The sequence below is a fragment of the Anabrus simplex genome, chromosome X, assembly GCF_040414725.1.
Source record: "Anabrus simplex isolate iqAnaSimp1 chromosome X, ASM4041472v1, whole genome shotgun sequence".
In the NCBI taxonomy this organism is placed as follows: domain Eukaryota; kingdom Metazoa; phylum Arthropoda; class Insecta; order Orthoptera; family Tettigoniidae; genus Anabrus; species Anabrus simplex.
In genome coordinates this window covers 170,610,943-170,633,890 of record NC_090279.1, presented here as the reverse complement: position 1 = coordinate 170,633,890, position 22,948 = coordinate 170,610,943, and the positions used below count along the sequence as shown (strand labels likewise).

Below are 22,948 nucleotides of genomic sequence, written 5' to 3'. Positions count from 1 at the left end.
GGAGAACTAGGTTCTCCAGAAAGTGATCGAACAAGAGGGCGTCTGGCCCTCTCGCTCTTGCCCACCGTTTCTCTCTTTTTGGGAGGAGAGCCGGCAGATGGCTTGCCGGATTTCTTCGGTGATCCTGTGGACCCCGACTGAGTTGGAGAAGGCTCCTTCTCCAATGTTTTAGGGGAGCTCTGTGGCTTCACCTTCTCCTTTATGATCTGGGCATTGGAAGGAGGGCTGGACTTCCCAGCCCTATTTGGGGAAGTCTTTCCCCCAGCCCTGTTGGGAGAGGACTTCCCAGCCGAACGTTCCTGGGAAGGGCCCTTCCCAGGCAACGTCGACAGTAACGCTCTTTTCGGTGCTTTACATGCTGAATCTCCAGTTTCTTTAGTTACTGAATTTTGTTGCTGGCTTTGACTTTTCAATGCATTTTCAGTACCGGTGTTCTGTACAAAACTCTGTGGAGTGATCCGTACGTTTGCGACCTTTTCCGCGAATGAGATGGAGAACTCCGGAGCAGCCATGGACTTGAACTTCCTCCGGGCGTCTGGATAAGATACCTTATCCAGCGTTTTTATCTCCTGGATCTTCTTCTCCCGCTTGAATGTGGGGCACTCCTTGGAGATTGGAGCATGTGTACCCGGGCAGTTGACGCACACAGGTGGTGGTGTGCATTCAACCCCAGCATGCTCGCACTTCCCACACATTTGCAGGTCGTCGAACCTGTACATCGCAATGAGGTGTGGCCAAACTTCTGACAGTTATAACACCTCATTGGTGCCGGAATGTACGGACGAACAGTCAGGCGATACATTGCTACGTTTATTCGTTCAGGTATGGTCTCAGCGTCGAAGGTAAGGATGAAAGCACCCGTATCGAGTAGCTTATCACCCACACGCCTCTTCAACCTCTTCACGTCGGTTACGCCCCGACGTGCTAGGTACCGGATCATTGTATCATCGGAAGACTTAACCAAATCCCTGTGGAATGTAAATCAATTCTTCACTGCAGCAAGCTGGGTGCGGGTGTTAAAGAGCCTTTTTCAGTTCGTCCTATCTATCCACAGCTGATGTTCAACATTTTGCTGCAAATTTAAATCAAGTTTTCTCAACCATCATGAAGTCTCCTTCAGGACCTCCTATCAACAACATTCCTTTCACAGTATTCTCGTGGGATCTATCTGGAGCCATCTATCTCATTTGTCCACACCATCGTAATCTGCTTAAGTCCAATCCCAGTTGTTGCCAGATAGTCATATACCTTATTTTGTTTCCCCTTTTATTTTGGAGCCAAGAACAAAGAAACTTCATTTCAGCAACCTCCAGGTGATTTTTTCCAGGTCCAGTCGAAGTTGCTGCTTCCAGTTTGCAAGTTTGAATTTGTACAAAATGTGTTTTTTAAACATCCCTCTATTCCGTCTAAAAGCTTTCCCATTCCAATTTCCTTCCCAACGTCCTGATTTCTTTCTCCGTCTTTTCTTGTCTTTCCTATCATGCTTCTTAAAAACGTCATTTCACTGACCTGGATTTTACTGTCCCATCATTTTGTTGGTGTCCAGGTCTCCATTGCATACACTGCCTGACAAAAAGAAGTTAAGCATCCAGAAGGAATGGTTGAAAGTGAATGAAATTACATATGCTAAAACACCATGTGCCTTTATTGAACTGATTACAATATGGGATGAAAGAAGGCCGTTGGCAGTTACAAGTGGAATATTGGCGCCAGATCAGTAAGGTGTTGCAACCCCCCCGGTCGCAATGCATGCCCTTATGCAGTTCGGAATGGTGTCGAACAGCCTTTGGATCCTCTCCTGAGGCAAGTTCGTTCACAGTTGTTGCAGCTGTCCCTCCAGATCCTCCAGGTTGGTACTGGGACAGAGTCCCCTTCCAATGTCATCCCACGGTGCTGTGTGTGGCTGTGCATTATCTTGTTGGAACACTGTTCCAGGGAGCTGTGCCATAAGGGGCAGGACGTACAGACGCTGAATGTCTAACATATCGTTGTGCCATCAAAGTCTGCCGAAGCACTATTAGAGGCGACCTGAACGCATATCCTACGGCTCCCCACACCATGATGCCAGGGATTACGCCTGTGTGTCTTTGCACAATATGGGCAGGATCTGTCCTGCTGTCAACGCCATACCCGCACACGATGGTCATCCGAGGTTATGGAGAAGCGGGACTCATCACTAAACATCATGCAATGCCAGTCGTCCTCTCTCCATGCCTCCTGGGTAAGGCACCACTCCAAATGCAGGTGCTTGTGTTCTGGTGTCAATGGCAACCGACGCATGGGACGGTAGAACCCCAATCCGGCGGTTGCGAGTCGTCGAGACATTGTGGGAACTCAGGTTGTTTTAGAGTCCCCGGTAAATGTTCGCGGATGGCGGGTGCCGAAGTTATGGGATCCTGCAATGCTTGGCGCACCATACGATGGTCCTCCCTGAAGGTGGTGGTTCTTGATCGACCTGAATCTGCACGACGTGATTGGGTGCCCTCACGTACCCACTGAGCCCAACATCAGGCCACTGTAACATCTGAATGGTCCGCATGCCTGGCAATTGCACGATATGACCAACCAGCCTTGAGCAGTTCCACAATGGGGCCTCTGTTAAATGCTGCCAATTGGTGGCAAGACTGTCTAACGTGTCTGCGAGGTATCGCAGGTGCTTCGTACCGTACATAGTCCTCTCTGCAAATCTTTCTGAACCGTTTGATCCCACAGTAGTTTACTGGTAACAACTTGCACCTAAAAACAGGACGGTGCCATCACAAATGCACTATGGTGGGTGTTCTACACATTACATTCTTGTAAATCTAATCATTTACTCACACATCAATTGTATGCACGTATACCGAAATGGGATAGTAACAGACCTACTCCTAGATGCTTAACTTTTTTCATCAGGAAGTGTATGTCAGTACAGGGCAGTAGTACTGCTTATACATCACCTCTTTACATGTCATTGGTACTTCACTCTTCCACACCACATTGCTCACACTCTGGTGAGAAGGAATCTGTTTAATCCTTTTAATGATCTCTATGTCTAGCCGTGCATCAGTTCACTTCCCAGTACTTGAAGCTCTCTACAATATCACGGGTTTCACATTTTAATTTTGTCATTTCCTTCTCTTCCCTTTCCCCTCTACTCAATACCATTGTCTTTTTTCCATGCTGATTTTCTTTTTATAAATTTCAATAATCTCAAAAATAGTCTATTTCCCCTCTTACTTCCTCTCTGTTTGCTCCCCACACCATAACATCATCTGCAAACAACATTACTCTATTTGTTCTAATGACCGTATGTTAAAATTTGTCATCAGTATAATATGTTGTCATTACAGAATTAGTTACGACCCATTTAAAATATTTAACTTTATCATTCTTTTGTGTCAGATAATGGCAAAACTTGCTCAATACATGCCTAACCAGCACCTTCCCAGAAGACTCGTGTTTCTATTTCCTCTCCCTCGTTCCCAAAAATGAATTTTTACAGAAAAAACTTAAAAGGTTGAGGTGGAAAAGGAATATTAAAATAAAATGGTACAACCTGGTAACATAGTAACACAATGAGAAGTACGTTAGTAAGGTCAGGAGTATGCAAAACGCATTACACAGAAATCATGATCTGCAATGTTAGAAAAAATAGTCTCCTGAATCAGTTCATTTAGTTTGCTGACGAGTTATACCTAAAAAATCGTGCATACATTTTCACCAACATGAAGACAAAACCTTAGATGTCTCTCAAATCCAGCAACTCTCTTTACCTGTAGGAAATTAAGCGGTTGTGGTTTCTGTGGGATCGGCCCATTTGTTGCTGTGGCAGGAATCACTTTCCCATCATTCAGTTGAGCAAGCTGTGAATAAAAGTATTCATAGAACAAAAAGAAACAGGGTAAATTAACACAAAACCAATGGAAAACAAATAACGCATTTCAAAAAACAACAAAAAAGGTACAAAAATAAGGGGGAAATCCTAAGGAGAAGGAAAATACAGCTGCCAATACAACAACTTAAATACCACAAAATTCCCAGCTTCTTGCTACTTTCCAGCCTGCTGACTGACCACCCACAACTGATCCATCTCCCAACCCAAAAATAATACATTAAATTTCTAAACAGATGTACATTACCAACTTCCCCACACACCATGACCACATTTTTACCACAACTAACTCTCATAATAAAGAAATGTTAAGATCTGTGTGTGCATAAAGAAAATACGATGAAATATCTTTTTCCACTTGCTGTGTCGCTAATCTAACAAGTTCTTTATAGTGGTGGAGATTATTGCCAAAGAGCTCTAAAAGAAGTTCTTCGGTCTTTCTAAAAAGGTGGAAGAGGAATATTAAAATAAAATGGTATAACCTGATAAGATTTATAACAAAATAAAAGGTTCCTCATTACCCACATCATAATAATGGGCATAACAAATAAAGTGATTTTCAGTAAAAATATGTTCACCCTATGAATACTTGTTTCCAGTGGAAACTCTCCCATTTAAGAATGGATAACTCTTCTGGCTTGGGGACTGGTCGTTGGTACAGTCCCCAACTTCCCTGAAATTATCACACCACACACAACACTATCCACCACTGCAATAACATGCAGTCGCCCCCCCCCCCCAACGGCGGGTCTGCCTGATAAAAGGCACATCAGGCTAGCAAAACATAAGAGAAAAAAATTTATAGAATCACAACTTTAGAGAATTGTCAAGATTGTAAGGGCAAGAAAATGTCCTTGTTACTGTGGTTAATTCAGCTACAAGGAACTTCAGTTTCAGCCCTCTTCAACAGTTTCTTGTAACTTCATAAGCTGTTTTCTTGATACAGTTATATGATTAGCAGTTTGCTTTACAATAGTTTACAGGAATTTTAAGTGTTTAGTAAGTAACTTTCTTAAAAGTTTACAAGAATTTGTTAAGACATTGATTGTAAACATTGCTTTATTTTCAAATACTTATGGTGCCTTCCATCACAGATTTTGATAATTTACAATGAAGGCTGATGAAAGTGATGTTGATGAACCAACTACAGGCTTCAATGATTTGTAAAAGTGCACAATGGAAATGAAAGCACCGTGGTTATAGTGATAATGAGACGAAGTGTTAATACTCCTCATACCCATGAAATGGATTGAAAGGTAATACACGAAGAAAAATTACAAAAATGAACTCATTTGAGCTGCATTTGTACATATTTTTCAAGTAATATAATTACAATTTGTGTAAGGTTGTTTTGTGTTGTTCACTTCCCTACAACTGTCCATGCTGCAGAAATTAAATAGAACTCTAAAGCAGGAAGCATCGGGTGAGGATAACTGAATTCAAAATGGTGAAGATTTATAACATCATTAAAAAATTTCTAATGTGACAGCAATACTTGTGGCTTTCTTTTACAATTTTATGCACTGAATACACAACCCTGAAAAACAATATGAAACTGCACAGTATCTACCAGTTAACCCTCCGCCGGTCGTGCCATATGCAGAAGGCGCCAGCGCTAGTTTTCCGTGCCTACTTCACAGTGCATGCGCCTGGTGAACCTGCACTTACAGTATCTTCATAGCTCACAGTGTCTTAACAATACAGTTAAGAAGATGTCATTGTTGGTAACACTAGCCTGCAAAAAAAAAAAACTTTTTGTGCGGTAGAAAGGAAAATAGGTGGGTTTTATGAATTTCTTAACGCAGAATTCGAGGAAAAAATTAGTTTGGGCGTATCACGTCTGGTTTAGTGGCAATTTTACAACGTGTTATTTTGTTCTTACGTAAAATTGTTGATACTTAGTATTCATTAAATTTGATATATTAATGTAAATTTCAGCTTGCAAAACGTAATCATATTTTGCATGCATTAAATACACATAAATGCTGCTTTGTAAGCAAGTAGATGGTTTGTATTATATTTTTAATGTATATTGAAATTTGTGAAACTGAAGCATAAAGCGCCTATTTAGTTTCGGCTGTACAGTTTCTTTTAAATGATTATAACCGTACCTTGAAAAAAAATTACACGGTTAAACATACAGTTTTGTTACTTACATTATGTGCAGGTTAGATTCACACCTCCGTTTTTTCCAGTTTTCCATGGAATTTCTGGGTTTTTGAAGTTTTTGAATGATCTCTAAAAGGATCGTCTCGTGCAATTGACCAACAGTAATCGGCCATCATATTCACATCCCAACGTCCCTGATAGCGTCGTTCTGCATCTTTGAGATCCTGGTGAAACCTTTCACCTTGTTCTTCACTGACAGCTCCTACATTTGGAGGGAAATAATCCAGATGCGAAGCTAAGAAATGAAGCTTAAGGCTCATATTACAACCGAGTTCCTTAAACTTTACCAATATTTTCCTTAAAATTTCTTTATATTGAGGGTCCTTAATGTTGCTAAGGAATTTAGTCACTATATCTTTGAATGTGTTCCATGCCTCTTTCTCAATTTTGGTCATCGTATCTGAAATTTTTATCCTGCACCAGTTTACCTTTAATAAAAATTACACGGTCCTTCAAATACGCCTTCTTTGATTTTTGCATCTGATAAGGGAAATTTAGTGGACAAATATTGGAAGCATGGGCTACTTTTATCTAATGCATTGACATACTGTTTCATAAATCCTAATTTGATGTGCAAGGGTGGAAGTAGAATTTTTTCACAGTCAATAAAACTTACATTCAAGACATTTTTGGATCCTGGTTGTAGTTGTTTCTTTTCTGGCCAATTCACTGTGTCCCAATGTTTATCCCGTGCCCTGCTATCCCATTCGCATAGGAAACAGGGAAATTTTGTATAGCCTTTCTGTTGTCCCAGCAACAATCCAATGATCTTCAAATCACCATAAATTTGCCACCCATGCTTGTGATATTTAATTTTTTCAAGCACCAACTTTAAGGTCTCATATGTTTCAGACATTTTTTGTGGAGTGTGCAAGTGGTACGGATGCCAGAACATTTGTATTATGAAGAAAAACAGTCTTTAAACTTCTTTTGGACAAGTCAATAAAAACACGCCAGTTACTAGGATCATACTCTTTCTCCCAATTGACGTAGATGATTTGAAACAGCTGTACAAAATAGAAGTTCATCTTTTTGAGTATAATACTTTCGGAATTCTGTCATGATTTTGGTACCAGGAAAATGTAACACGGTGTGCCAACATATTCTTTTCGCCCAATCTTGAACGAAGTAATTCACTTTTTTCTTTGGTTAGCCCGAAGTCCCTTATCAGATCATTCAATTCAAATTGCGTGAATTTATCTGAAGGTGTGCGATATTGATGTGGCTCGAAATCAATTTCATCATCATCATCAGATTGCAATGAAGTGCTACTTTCTTCACTCAAGTGAGTAGGTGGAGTAGGTACAGGTAAGTCAGGTCCACGAGGAACTGGTTGAAGAGCTAACTTTTGATTCAGATATTTAATTTTGTTTTTACTTTTCTTATTGTAACGGACAACATGGGTCATACAAAAATAGCAGTCGTCATGATGGTTCTTTTGCCGTCACCATTGCATGGGTATAGCAAACAGCATTGAGTTTTGTTTGCCCTCATACCAGTAACGTAGTCTCTCGACACAGGTATTGCATGCAATATGAAGTGGGAAAGATTTGTCTTTATCCCCAACTTTCAATTTGAAGTAAGAAAAATAAAGTTTCTTTAGGAGTCTATTTGACGCACTTTGGAATCGAACCCAAACTCCACAAATGTAAAAAAACTTTTGAGGGCTTTGTTTCCATTATCTTCTGTGCACCCCTGAAACACTAGCAATGATGGTGTTAAAACACTACAACTTCACTTATTAATGATCAATTTGAAATTAAATTACATTAAATTTCGAACACACGATAGGCCTACAATTAAATGAATGTGAACTTTAAAAGACTCACTAAACACGTACCGGTACATCTTGGAGCCCATCTCAAGCAACTCATCTTTAAAAGGAAACTACTTTATCAGTCCATCATAAACTTTGCATAAGGGCTGGGGCTTTTAACACGTCTGTTTATTCAAGTGGTCTAAGATGAAAGACAAACGCTCAACTGTCTTATCTTCAATCCTACATACCTCGTGGTCTATTGCGTATCTGGGGGAGTTTGTTATGAATTTACCAGGAAACCCCCAACTACAAAATGAACATTTAGACAGCAATAAACCTATAACAAAATGCAAACGATAAGAAATAAATCACATAACTGTATTCTAAAAGAAGTTGCGCGAGAACATTTCTCAACATTAGATCTTACGAATTCATGTGGATGCTAAAACACCAAATTGTATCAAAACTATGTGACAGGAAAAAAATAGTATCATTTTCGGAATCAGGGCAGCGATTTTCATAAGAATTACATATTTTCTATTTTACCGCAAAATCATGTTGGCTAGTGTAACAGTAGTGTCGGGATACTTAACGCTGGCGCCTGCCGGATGCCACGTGACCTGAACCTTCCATGTTTTTAGTATGGCCAGTAACTGTCATTTTTTCGATTTAAACAGCAATAACTCCTGAAAGTTTGGTGAGTAAATTATGTGGGAATGTTTTCTTCCTACGATTAGATTCAGGATGCTTACCCCATTTTGTTTCCATCCTTCCCTGCATAAGACAGGATGGCCAAAGAAAGACGAGGGCCACAAAAGGCGTGAAAATGGAAAGACTCCCTATGATTCGCAACCTAATACCGTCTGTGTTGAAAAGAACAAGAGTTGACCAAGAGAGGTCGGATAGGATACATGAAAGTGAGGAGCCTGGCACAAGTAAGTGGAAGCAATGTCAAGACTCGGCTACGTTCCTAGTGGTCACCAACTCATGCTCCCAAGTCGAGAGCCCCTTGTGGACCTCTGTCTCCTCTTACGACAGGCAAGGGATACCGCGGGTGTTATTCTACCGTCCCAACCACAGGAGGATCTCTCTAATAACCCACCTTAATTCTACATTATAATTGGGTGGGGGAGGGAGTTCTAAAAATCTTTCAAGTGATCAGGCAGCAAGTATAACATTTCAGTTAATGAACTCACTTCTGCACCACATGTGCATTGGCCTTTGCTACCCTCTCCTACTATCCCAGATTTCTCAATGCCCTTCCAATTCTTAAGCTCTACATCCCACATGGCCTTATGTAGTATGCATTTAGGAAGCATCCCATACACACGCAGGAGTGAAAATGAGCAACAAGTGTTATGGCAATTCAAGTTGAAGGTGTAGAATATGCTACAGAAAGTGGATTAAGAGAAGGGAATCATAAAATACAAAATGTAGCCATGTACAATTAATTATTGGTGTAACCAGACAAATTATTGGGGAAAAACAAAATGAAATTCCTTCTGTGGTGTCAAGAAAGGAAAATAAAATGGGCATCAAATTCTGGAGTGAGTTACACAAGGAAAGGACAATGGCAACACTATAAATTGTAAAGCGATACAGTTTAAAGTGTGTGAAATTGCAAAAAGTCTTCGTGTTTCATGGAAATATTTGGTCAGAACGCTTTATACACCGAAATGGACCAAGTTTGTGGAGAAGGATATCACTGTGTTAGCAACTTCCATCAGATTACACCGACAAAGTGACTGTATTTCATCCCTTTGTTGCAAGACTTTGGACATAGCAACACAATTGAATTCTGTGTTGTGCAGTGCAGTGCGGCTATAGCATGGGTGGAGTTATTATTCATGCAGCCATTCAGCAGTGGTAAAGCAAGAGGGGGCTGATGTGCTATTATTACGTTTTGCATAAATAAAGAACATTTGAAAAATCACTTTCTTCATGTCTATTTAAAGAAACTAGATTTTTCTTTACCTGCTTTTAAACCACGCCAAACTGACCTTTTTCTTTTTAAGTTAAAAATTAGGGGGGAAAATTGGAGTGTTTTACAGGTGAGTATATAATGGTAACTCAGCTTCCACTTACTGAAATATGCCAACTTTCCCACATCATATTAATGTAAGGCTTACAGTAATATTAGATCAGAAATGTGGTAGATTAATAATAATGTTACTGGATTTACATCCCACTAACTACTTTTGATGGTTTTCTGAGATGCCGAGGTGCCAGAATTTTGTCCTGCAAGGAATTCTTTTACATGCCAGTAAATTTACTGACACGAGGCAGACATATTTGAGCACCTTTAAATACAACCGGACTGAGCCAGGATCAAACTTGCCAAGTTCGGGTCACAAGGCCAGCACCTCAACCGTCTGAGCCACTCAGCCCGACCGTGGTAGATTTATAAACTGAAATGATAAATGTCATGGTTTACAAAATAATTTTAACAATATATTCTAAAATATGTATTCATGTATGTGTATCGATTTTGAACTATTCTGATTTCTTACTTTTATTGAAATATGCACACAGCTGCTATAACTTTCTGACATTAGAAATATCAAAAGGAGCTCCAAATTTCAACTAAATAGTTTTATTATAAGGTTCAAGTGAACTCCCTCTGAGGGAAAGAAATCTCCAATATTTTGACACTGGAAATGTTTAGTAGAATACAATATGGTAGGTCAAATGACTTTCAGTAACTACTTTACCATGTAAATAATGTAGCTTACTAGATAATACATGCATTTTTTTCCTTAAATGAACTAATTGTGTGGTGGCATGATTTTTTTCCTCTCTACATATAAAAAATACTACCAAACAAAAAACAATTAACAAAATCTATGCATCCCAATGCACAACAAGCCCACTACAATCTACATATCTACCAAATGAAAACTCTACTACAGAAGGAAATTGAAATTATTTAAAACTGCATAAATGCAAAGTTCTTACTGTTAAAACACATGCAAATTAAAATGGACTTCTAACATAGGATTTACGTTTACTTCACTAGTGCATTCTGCCACTGAGGAGCAGTAACAAGCTGAAAGTAGTTGTATTAACTGACAACAAAAAACTTGAAAGAGAATAAAGTAGTGAGATCTGCCACAACATCTTATGATTAGACTGACCAGTTTGTTGAAAGCTGCAAGATCTTCCTCTGTCTTCTTATTTGCTACAGCCGGGTTCTTCACACTACTATTTTGGGAAGTATTCAAGCCTTGCCGCATCCTGGCTTCCAGTTCTTCGACACTGGTCACCTTCCCAGCAGCTTCTAGAATAACAATTCCGATTAGCAGTGGACAAACAAAACCAATCCAAAAATTATAACCTACGGAATGGAAGAAAGATGTGCACAAATACAAAGCTTAAAGATTGGGAGGAGGATAAAAAAATACACTAAGACAATGTGGGCAGAGCAAATAACAGAACGTGAAACATGAATACATTGAAGGACAAGGACAAAATCCATATAAATATTTCAATTTATCATTAGCAGAGACAGGCACAATCTTGCCAAAATACAAGAATATTAAGTGAGAGATAAAAAAAGTTTGAAATATTAAATGGATATTTTAATGCAAAAATATCTTTGTTCCTAAACCATTTAGAGAAGGTTCACATCACTAAACATTAAGTTCTGTCTATACATGGGGTGTCTAAATTCCTATCTGACACTTGAGGGCTTGTAGGGATGACCGAGTAGATCAAATTACAAATTACTGATTGGCCTGCATGATTGCCATATTTGACACTGCTGGATTACTTTTTGCTGGACTACATGGTGTGTCTGATTTACAAGACCCTGGTGTAGACTGAGGAAGATCTTCTTGCACAGGTTATGGCAGCAGCACACATTCGACTTTGGGTGCTTTGGGTGTACAGAAACATGATTACCGGTACACATGATTACAATGTCTGAATTGAAGTAGGCGATCTCCACCTCATGTCGTTCTTGTAAGTGCATGCGGAAACACTACAACAACATATGTATTCCATTCATTGACTCAGCAAAAACAAGACATTTAAACACATGGTGGAGTTTAGCTTACAGCTGGAAGAGCCTATGTTTTTGGACATTGGATCCTACTGAAAAGATATCTACTCGGACCCCAATGCAAACTCTCTAAGTGCGTAAAAGGAATTTATATGCATTGTGTATTTAAGCCTCTCCCTCGGATCTTTGAGACTACTCAAATGCAACTTTCCAGACATCTTTTTTCTCTTTACAACTCCAGATCTGTAGAGCAAACGTTTGAACAGTAGTAAATATAAAACTAATACCCCTATATACCTGTAATTTTTACGAGGGATGCATGTATTACTGTGGCAGAGTAAAATTAAAATTTCACTAACCAAAATTGGGCAGATTCAAATAATTTGGAAAAATTTATAGCAGGTGATTTGAACTGTAGAGACCTAACCCCAAACATAACAATTTTGTTTTTATTTCTAAGGGTATATTAAGTTTGAAAAGTTTATTTTCGCTAAAAGACAAATTATATACTTGCAGGTTCCCATTCTTGATACTCTATTTTGTTGCTTCATTTTTGCATACTGGTTTGAATTGTCTGCCAAAAGTGGAAAAAAAGTCTTCTCCGAAATACAATGAAAACTAGTCCAACATACTTTATCCTACCAGTAAGTTGTGGAAAACATCCTAATCTTCAGTGAAGGGAATTTTACCAATATTATGAAATATGAAAGAACAAATCACATTTCAGCTCCTTAGCTGAAAGGTCAGCATAGTGGCCTTCGGTTCAGAGGGCACCAGGTCGGAGATTTTAACAGTGCTGGTTAATTCCTTCAGATCAGGAGCAGGTCTATTGTGTTCATTTTAATATGTATGTGTATGTTGGGTATTCAGCCCGAAGGCTGGTTTGATCCTCCACAGTTCCACTGAAAGCTATCAACAGATAGCCTAGGCATCACTGAAGAGGTGTACTAGGAAAATTAGTGAGGTAGTTTCCCGTTTCTTTCCTCACCGAGCCAGTAGTTGCTACTGTACGTCAGCCTGCCAAGCCCACTGAAATGCATGAACGAACTGACCCTATGAGCGATATTTTCACACCATTCAGAACAGGGACTGGCTGCATAAGAAAGGTTATTACTAGCATTGCTCATACCTCTGTCACTTTCATATTGTCAAAGCCAAGGATGAGACAAACAGGTCAATGAAAGTAACAAATTGCTCTAGCCCAGAAGACACAGTGCAGTGTAAACAATACATCTCACCAGCAGGGACCTCATTTTAATGTACACCATTTATATAAAACACATCACACTACAAACCACCACAAAAACAATAGTGAATGCAACCCTCCACACATGGTGACAGGAAAGACATCTGGCCGTAAAACAGAGCTACTGTAAATCCCAACAAATTGTCGACCCCAGGTAATTGGGTAAAATCCCAGGAAGAAGAATTTTTAAAATTCACATGAAATTAATTCTGTATGCAACTACTACTTTTAGTGCTGTATCCGTTACCGGATGTTGGCAACCATTCTGGCTATCACAATTTTGCTGCCGGCTGGGCGGAATAGTGAAATGGTTGTCAGAACCACTGTTTCAGGTTCTCAAGTCAAGATGTGACCGGTCGCTCAGGACCTCTCTTGATCTTCCCTTGTATAATTATTTGCAGGATGGGGTTAAGTTTCCAAGTGCCTCATGATATAACCCAAGTATTTGTATTTAGTAGGTAAGTTATTAGTCATGCCTAAAGGAAAGTCAAACCTCCCTAAAAACACGAGAAAGGCCAAGAGTCAATAGATTGCAACGTGAAAATGAATCTCAACAGGATAGAGAAAGTAGTTCTGAGAGGAACGAACGATTACAGTAATAGAGTTTCCAACAAGATTATTATTTAAAAAACTTTAAAAGTTGACAAGGAAGCTTGGTAGGTGAAAAAGAAAATTAAACGTGTTCAAAGTCGCGGGAACACGTTAATAAAATGTTTTTATTTTGCATTTAAGTAAATAGTTTAAAACATCGAACGGCTGAATGAATAAACGCGGGTGAAGCTGCAGGTACATTGCAGTATATCGTCGTTGCCGGGACGAAACCTCCTATGTGTTAATATTTTTGGAGATATACTGACCCGCAGCACATACATTACGAAGAGCGAGAATGCCTTGACGATTGTCGCACAATAATGCACCTTAGATGACAGAAGCTTACCGGCCGAAGTTCTAAGCTAAAATATTTCACATAGGAGGTTTTGTCCTGGCAACGACGATATTCCAGAATTCTGAGCTGATCCTGTTTATTTCCACTCTCAATTGTGTGTCTCAATTTCGAGGGGAAAAGTAAGATTAACCAGGGTACAATTCACAGGAAAAAACTGCTATTTGAGCTCCTTAAATGATCGCTAACTTTCAGAGTTTGAAGCCACAATCTTCAGTACAGCAGCACATTTCTAATCAGTCACCTGGAAGGTTCTGGTACTTTCAGATTTCCAAATACAGATATAATGTAATTTTAAAAAAGTAACAAGGAAAGACACTTAAATTCTGTACACCTACCTAAGTCCCGAATACTCTGAGGTTTGATACTGGGTGCAATAGTCGCATCACCCTGACCGCCTCGTTGTAGCATCTCCAACAGCTGCAAGTTCTTGACTCCAACATTTCCTCCGCCACCACTGCTGCTGCTGCTGTTGGTGTTACCAATCACTTCAGAATTGGTAGTCGTGCCACTACCAGCACCGGTTCCGATCGCCGAGGCAGTGTTGGCAGCTGGAGAGATGGGAGCAAAGTACGTATCGGAATCGCTCAGCGAGGGGATGTCAATCGTACGTTCTAAAATAAGAAGAATCATAACATTAAAATGCTGAATGAAATGTCTAGGTTTCTTCGGAAGTATAATAATAAAGTTCTGCAGTACATTTTTTAGAATTTTGCTTTACATCACACTGACACAGCTGGGTCTTATGGCAAGAAGATGGAATAAGAAAAGGCTAGGAATGGGAAGGAAGCAGCTGAGCCCTTAATAAAGGTAGAGCCTGGTGTAAAAATGGGAAACCATGCAAAACCAGGACTGCGAACAGTAGGGTTCAAACCCACTATTTCCTTAATGCAAACGGATAGCTACATGACCCAAACCATGCAGCCATTTGCTCTGTATTCTGCAGTAAAACTTAAAAAAAAAGAAAAACCCTAAATGTTCTCAATGATCTGGATTAATAAGAAGAAAACTAGGAAATATTAAAGACTTACTTTAGGAGCCAGCATGGTCATTATTAAGGCGTCTGTCTATTCTTTACAGTCAGACACCTGGACAGCTAGTTGGAGTCCAGGTGGTGAAAAAGATTTTCACTTTCAGAATATTGGCTGGCAAGGTAGGAGAGATGGTGTACACAGTATTACACCAAATCGCTAGACTGCATGCCAAAAGCCTGCGTTCAATTTCGTACGATGCTACTGACAGATTCACATGGAACCGTAAAACCTTGAGCAAACTCAACTGTGTTACCTGATCAGGAGTAGGTTACATGCAGACACTGCCAATCGACTGTGTCCAAGTGCTTGGTATTAGAAAAAACACACATGCTTATTTTAGTTTAAAAATATAGGAATGTCAACCTAGTTTTATTTCTTGGTATCCTTATAAGCAAACAGGACAAAAAATAACTATCAACCATGATATGGGATTCCTATAGTTGATAAAATTACATAATTAACTAAATGAAGCCTCCGTGGTTCCGGTGCAGCGCGCCGGCCTCTCATCGCTGGATACCATGGTTCAAATCCCGGTAACTCAATGCGAGATATGTGCTGGACGAAGCGGAGGCAGGACAGGTTTTTCTCAGGGTACTTCGATTTTCCCTGATCTCTCATTCCAGCAACACTCTCCAATATCATTTCATTTATCATTCATTAATCATTGCCCCAGGAGTGCGACAGGCTTTGGCAGTCGGCACATTTCCTATCCTCGCCGCTAGATGGAGGCTTCATTCATTCCATTCCTGACTCGGTCGAATGACTAGAAATAGGCTGTGGATTTTCATTTCAACTAACTAAACCTGGGGAGTCCAGATAGGTACTGCGGACATCTGCTCTGGGTCTGTGCATTTCAGCTGCTCCAGTATGGGAGGATTCGATTCTTTAAAAACCCTCCGACTCCGGCAACAAAACTGGTCGTACTCTCTCTGGGTACTCCAAACCAACACCTACACACAAACTGTTTTCACAGGTTGGAATGGCTTGACAAGTGATCACGGAGGATGAAGTAAAAAAGAAGAGAATGCTGTATGGCCACCACGCACATGTTCACTATCTAAGGTCAAGGAAGAGTTTCCTTTAAAGATCACAAGCTCTCCAAAGCCTTCAACAAACCAGTCACATCAATGATGGGAAGGTTGAAACTACAAACTTGCAGTCTGACCAAGACTAATTTTTGCCAATGAGAAAGACCTCCCTTATCCAGCATACAAGTCAATCAACATTCAGAAGTGCAGACTGCTACCTGTGGGAATCAATGCAATGTGTGAATGTACCGACGTCAGAATCCAACACATCTCCCCGCCTTAAGTAGACTGCAGGAACCTTGCACTAGTCACAATCTACACTCGCCGACATAAAAAGAAAGCGAAACAGTACGTATTTCGGACAAATTTAATATTAGTCCATTTAAAACATGGTAAAAAACAAATAAGATTACAACAATGTGGCAATGTATCATAAGTTAATTAGCCAATTTGAGAAGTTTCAGCACAATACTGATAAAGATTGTTGATTGTGACAGTCACAACAGTCCACCAACACGAATTCAGAAATGTTGAAGCCTGGAGATCTGCACAGTGCATTTGTCCACAAGTTTTCAACAAATTTCCATTGCCTTAGTAACGGGTATTACCACCTCTAGCCGCAGTTATAGCTGTGATTCGATCAGGCATGCTCAGGATGCAATCTCTGATGTTCTGATGGTATAAGCTTCCATTCTGCCTGGAGCGCAGCTCGAAGTTCAGCCAATGTGTCAGGGGAACAACTCCTAACACATCTCCCAGGTATATCCAAGACATGCTGTATCGGGTTTAAATCGGGACTATGAGCAGGCCACACCATGTGCTCAATTCCGACTTCATCCAGGTACTCACGTACACAAACGGCAACATGCGGGCGAGGACTGTCGTGCATCAGGATCAAGTTCTCGCCGATAAAAGGTGCGAAAGGCACCACGTGATCCACTAAAATCATCTTGATGTATCTGTGAGCTGTCAGACTTCCATTCTCAAGAACACAAGCTCTGTGTGCTTATCAACGGTAATCCCTGCCCAGACCATCACAGAGACTCTTGACCGCTGTCCTTGCAGGGAAAAGTACAGGGTGAATAACATTCCCCAGACCTTCTCCATACTCTGTCCGTTCCATCCGGTGCCCTCAAACAGAATCTGGGTTCATCCATGAACAGTGCCAACCTCCACTGCTCTACAGTCCAGGTTCGATGGGCGTTGCTGTATTGCATCGAGAGGCACGGTGCTCACGTGTAAGTAGGTCCTATGGCGGGCCTCTTGGATTTTAAATCCACTTCATACAACCTCCTCCTTACTATCCTTTCACTGATGTTTATGCTCTTACTTGCTGCAAACTATTTTTGCCCTCCACAGCTGTTGTGTGTCGATTATGAAGAACTCTCATTATGAGAAAGCGATCATCGCGCTCAGTAGTGCTGCTCCTACGACCAGAACTGGGCCTCCTGGTGTAGATATCGTCTCCTCTGTACCTTTTAAGAGTTCCGTACACATTAGAACAAGACGTGCCCGTAACATTGCTACACAGTGTATACTGCACCCATCCTCCACTAATGCTACAGCCCTTGCTGCATTTTCAGGTGAAAGAGCCATTATGTCCAGTCTTAGAAGCGAGAGGTGGTGGTGGTGGTGATTGTTTTAAGAGGAAGTACAACTACGCAACCATCCTCTATATAACAATAATCAGAGAGGAAAAATGGAAGGGGTCCGATACTTCAAAAAATGAAAGTATCTGCCACATCAGGCAACAGACTGCCACACATTACTTACAGCGAGTGGTTCCCTTTGCTGCCACCAGTAATCAGATGCCTAACAAATTTCCAATAAAATAATGTCCGAGTACTTACCATCGATAATGTTATTTAACATCTCATCATGGAGAGATGATCGACGACTATCTGGCTCCTGATTAACTGGACTATCACGGTGGAACCACTGACTAAACCGAGAGCTCCCAGTACCTTCTGAACACGTACCATTCTGAAACATCAATATGCACTTTATTACTATCACAGAAATTGGTAGATATATAACTTTCTAACAGAGGGGTACCAACGTGTTATATTCCAATTTTTCTGAATTTTGGATGTTTGCAAGATTAAAAATAAAACTTTCTGTTTTGGAGAAAAGCACTCCGACCATAAATTTAAGCCCCCCCTCCCTCTGCAGGGGACAGAGGGGGGAGTTTTGAATTAGTTACTGGTACCAGTGCCATTCAATGCTCCTCACCAAGTCTATTTATAAAAAGTAAATTAGTGGTTAAAAAATACAGAAAAATAGATAAAAGTATTCTCTGTGTGTGTGTGTGTGTGTGTGTGTGTGTGTGTGTGTGTGTGTGTGTGTGTGTGTGTGTGTGTGTGTGTGTGTGTGTGTGTGTGTGTGTGTGTGAAGGAAGATGAGATTTTAAATTAGAGAAAGAAATGAAAAGTAATTTAGATTGGTAAGTAATTTTATGTTTTTAGTGGTATTAACCCATTCACATACCATTTAATTGAACTTAAATGCCTTGGTGTACCATTTATTTTTATTACTTTACATGACATTATCACTGACACTGAAAAAAGCATGATTTACAACAACCTAATGAGAGGAAATATCTAAACTACTGTCAGATGTACTTTGTAAAGTCTTTATGTGTTTGGTAGATCATACAACAGTCATTTACGTGCAGCGCCACCTTGCACCGGTGGCATTCAAATGAAGATTCCTTCCTCAGACCCCGTGTCATACGGACTTTGCATCTCTGTGATGGGATAACCTCCTTCGTTGCTGGGGGTATTTTGGTTGGAAAGTGTCCCCAGTGCCTCCCCTGGAGTCTCAGTGGTGTAGCCGCAGGGCCTGGGCGATCTCGTTTTGGATAGTCACGCAAGGTCACACTTGCCAACAGCTGTTCGGCCAAATTGATTTGTAAGCTGGTAAAGCCTACTCGCTTCTTGTCAGGGTTGAGGAGGCGATGAATGATGTTTGAATTCAGAAGTGTCATGTCTAGCATGTAGAAGTTTTTTTTTTTTTTGGTATCCTTTTACATACTTCCTTATCAGGGGGGAATGATGCAAGTCTCTGGTCATGGGAATCAACACCACTCATTCCACAGTTGTAGGCAACAGCAAGATTGGGTCTGAACTACTTCTTGCCATAATACTTTACCACTTCAAGGTAATCTGGCCTTCATTTCATCCATGGATACAGGAAACCAGTGTTCCTTTTCAAATGACATTACCCTAATTTATATCCTCAGCAGGTGATACAAGACATTTACTTGCATAAGCATTTGTCTCGTTGGTTAGATGTTCCCAAAAGTCTACATTTAGAAATTTGTTCGAGCATTGTCTTAGGTGCCTTTGAAAAACACTATTTCACCAGTTGCAATGCATGAATGATATTCTGGAGTATTACTTACGTGCTCCCAGTTCCATTCCCTATCGTGTAAAATATGATTAGAAGCAGTTTGTGTGGCATCAGATGTAGGCCTAAAATTTATGACACATTTGACAGCAAAACAGCAGTGTTCACCCCTATCAGCGCTCAAGTCACTGTAACACTAACTACTTTCACTTCCACTAAATACTTCGTCACTTATTTTTATATCAATGTCACTCTCTTCTAAAAATTCACTTATAATCGCTTCGACACTCAACTTGGAGGCAGCCATGATTTCGCTTACGATGAGGTTGCTAAGATACAGGTTATTCTTTTCACGGAATAACTGCACAGAAGTGTTTATCGAATACATCAATGGAATAAGTGCTTCCATCTGTCAAGAGGTTACCTTACTAATATAAAATCCTTTCACAATGGAAACCAGCTTGGAGCGGGTCCGGAAATAAACACTACGCGCGGACGGAAAAATCAGTCTTTGTACCGGAGTGCAGTCGAGAGCCAGGATTGAGAGATGCGTCTAAGTACCTCAAGTGATTAATGATGGTCAATTGTAATAGATTTATGATTGATTGTTAATCCATTATCTGAATCAGACAGCATGACTGACACAGATGTTACGAATGTGGCCGGCAGTATGTGGTAGACCTGAGTGGTCACCCATCTAGGACTGACCACGCCCAATGTTGCTTCAGTACAAAAGCTGGGTGGATACAGATTTTTTGCGAATTTACTGTTGTGTAGTGTTAGTGCGGATGTTAGTGTTGTAAAGCAGCATTTTGACATCAACGTTTGTTGTGGCACTCCGCCTCAGCTGTACCAGTACTTTCCAGTACTTTCAGAAGGCTCAGGTTTTATTAGGAAATGAGAACTTTTATGTAGCTTGGTGGGTATGTTTGATGGTAATATGGGAAGGGGAGGGGTTCTGTTTCAGTCTTAATATATGGTTGTGATTGGGGTTGGGAGTGGTCTGTTGTGGGTTGTAAGGATGTTTAGTAGTAGTAATTGTAGCAAGTTGTATGGATCTTGAATTTGAGGACGGATGTGGGTGGGTGCGGGAACTGGGATCGAGGGGGACGAGATTTTGAGGCTTACGAGGGAAGGTGGGGAAGGTGAGTACCACCGCATCTGTTCCAGCGGGTGGGTTCTGAGCAATTAGTGGCAGAATGATACAGTTTCTGGCACTGAAACATTGTGCAACGAGTGTGGGACATGGTAGGTTACAGGTTCGAGTCACTGTACTGTTATTTTGTGTTGAGTGTGTTTGTGACTTGGGGGCAGGTTTTTTCATGCCTTACTCCTAGTCTGCGTACTTGTCTTTTGCATATCTGGGTTTGGGGCTGATTTCGAAGATAATTAAGCCTCTGTCCCATCTGTGTAATTTGGTTAGTTTGGGGCTGTCGTGAACGACGGCTCACGGGGCCTTCCGCATATTAGCGAGAGAGCGAACGGGTTCGAACGGGATTCGAATCCGCGACCTCCAGGGTAGAAAGCCTGTGATTTAAAAAGTAGCAGGCATATGAACGCATGTATATATGAAGGGAAATTACAGTAGAGTTTGTGTATATTCGTAACTCATAATTCATAAATGACAGTAATAATAATAATAATAATAATAATAATAATAATAATAATAATAATAATAATAATAATAATAAGAGAAATAACAGAATATTTCAAAGGATTTAGATTATTCGACGTTGCTTTGGGAGCTCGTAAGCCAAGAGCTTCGTGTCTCAATATTGTGAAACATTGTGTAAGTGAAATACGCACTTCTTTTGGGCTGGAAATATACAGAGTCACGTGTAAGAGTCGTAGAAACAGTTTCCAAAGTGTTCTGGAACAATGTGTGTAATGCAACATGACTGGGTGGTTCCATGTCAAAGAACCAATCAGAACAGTGCAGCCGTGACGTGAACTAGTGACTTGTGGTGGTGGTATGTGAATCAGTAGGATTATTCGAGAAAGAATAGAAATGAACTATATAACTTGGTGACTTGTAAACAACAAGGCTTTTTGACTTTCATCCCTCGAAGGAGGCTTTTTGACTCACGACACTGGAAGAAGGAGTTTCGACGGTAGGCAATATCGCGCATAGAAGTGAATAATCAACTAGGGAGAACTGTTGGAGAGCTGGTAGACTTAGCATTCAGTCGCAGTACGCAGTAAAGTGATAGTAAGATAGAGGGATATCAGACTTCCGAACTGCGTGTGATTTGCTGATAAACAATCACAAGGGTTTTCTACACCGATTATCAAAGTAGGTGTTGGGATATAAGTTTATAGACTAGCAGCTCAAGTTTAATTGGGAGAAGTCACGTCGCCGTGAAGAGTAACGAGTTCCAGGGATATCTACGCAGAAGAGGAGAAGGCAAGAAGAGAAGAGTGAAGACGTCAGCTGTACAAGAATCAGCTATACTCCGTAGTTAAGTATTCAACCAGTAAATATATGTATTATATGTATTTTTGTGTGCACTAGGAAAAAGACTTAAAAGACTTTTCTCAGAGATCTGAAGTTGAGAAGGGATTGAGAGTAATTGGTGTCAGAGATTTTATGTTGTATTATTGTATACATTGATGTGTGAATATTCTGGGTGTTGGAATATAATTAGTGTTCATACTTTGCCAATTTACTATACGCTCCCAGAACTCCGAACCCAAGTCCTCAGCCTGTTGTACATCGCTTAGGGTCACGACAAGGCGGGGATGGGGGGGGGGGGCTTCAGGGGGAGGGGGAGGTGGCGGTTGGAATTGGTGGTAGTGAAGGTGGGTCTGTTTAGATTTCTGTTTATGTGGTGGTATGGCTTCGTGACGAGTTCTGATCGATTTGGTTTGAGTCTCCTTGGTTTTAGCTTAGGTTTCGGTGGTTGGATGTGGGGATGAAGTGAAAATAGGTGAGCAATTGCGTTGGTTTGATGAGTTTAGAACTGGGTTAATTTGGACTGTGGTGGGGATACCTGTGTGTTGGAGTTGGTTGAGGATAATGGGAATAGATTTGTTTCTTATGGAAGTTATGGGTTTCTTCACTGATGGCAATATGATGGCTGATAATATTTTTGCTATTTGCTTTACAGTACATCGCACTGACACAGACAGGTCTTATGGCGACGATGGGACAGGAATGGCCTAGGAACGGGAAGGAAGTGGCCGTGGCCTTAATTTGCACTTGCCTGGTGTGAAAATGGGAAACGACTGAAAACCATCTTCAGGGCTGCTGACAGAGGGATTCGAACCTACTATCTCCCGGATGCGAGTTCACAGCTGCGTGCCCCTAACTACACGGCCAACTTGCCCGGTGGCTGATTATGGGTTGGATTGCTTGGACAATGGTTTGACGGGTGAGTGGTATGAGTCCTGGGTTCGTGAGCAGAAATATGATGAAATTGCATTTTTCAGCTATGGGAAAAGGAGTGCTGCGTTTGGTGTAGTGGAAGGGATGTTTGATATTGTGTTCATCACCTTCAATTTCTTCTTGTTCTTCAGTTTCTTCTTTTTCTTTGACTTCTTGGGTCAG

The 22,948-nt window shown here is 40.6% G+C and overlaps 1 protein-coding gene across 3 annotated transcripts in view; it reads right to left on the bottom strand.

Annotated features, from left to right (window-relative positions):
- The window catches only part of LOC136886364 (eukaryotic translation initiation factor 4E transporter), a 427,031-nt gene that overhangs the window by 148,509 nt on the left and 255,574 nt on the right, over positions 1 to 22,948 (bottom strand). For all 3 annotated transcript variants that reach the window (XM_068230726.1, XM_068230727.1, XM_068230728.1), the window contains exons 10-13: positions 17,904 to 18,036; positions 14,330 to 14,605; positions 10,937 to 11,079; positions 3,756 to 3,845 (exon numbers count right to left, since the gene is read on the bottom strand). In XM_068230726.1, the coding sequence (XP_068086827.1) occupies positions 3,756 to 3,845; positions 10,937 to 11,079; positions 14,330 to 14,605; positions 17,904 to 18,036 (642 nt within the window). The remainder of the gene's footprint in view (positions 1 to 3,755; positions 3,846 to 10,936; positions 11,080 to 14,329; positions 14,606 to 17,903; positions 18,037 to 22,948) is intronic.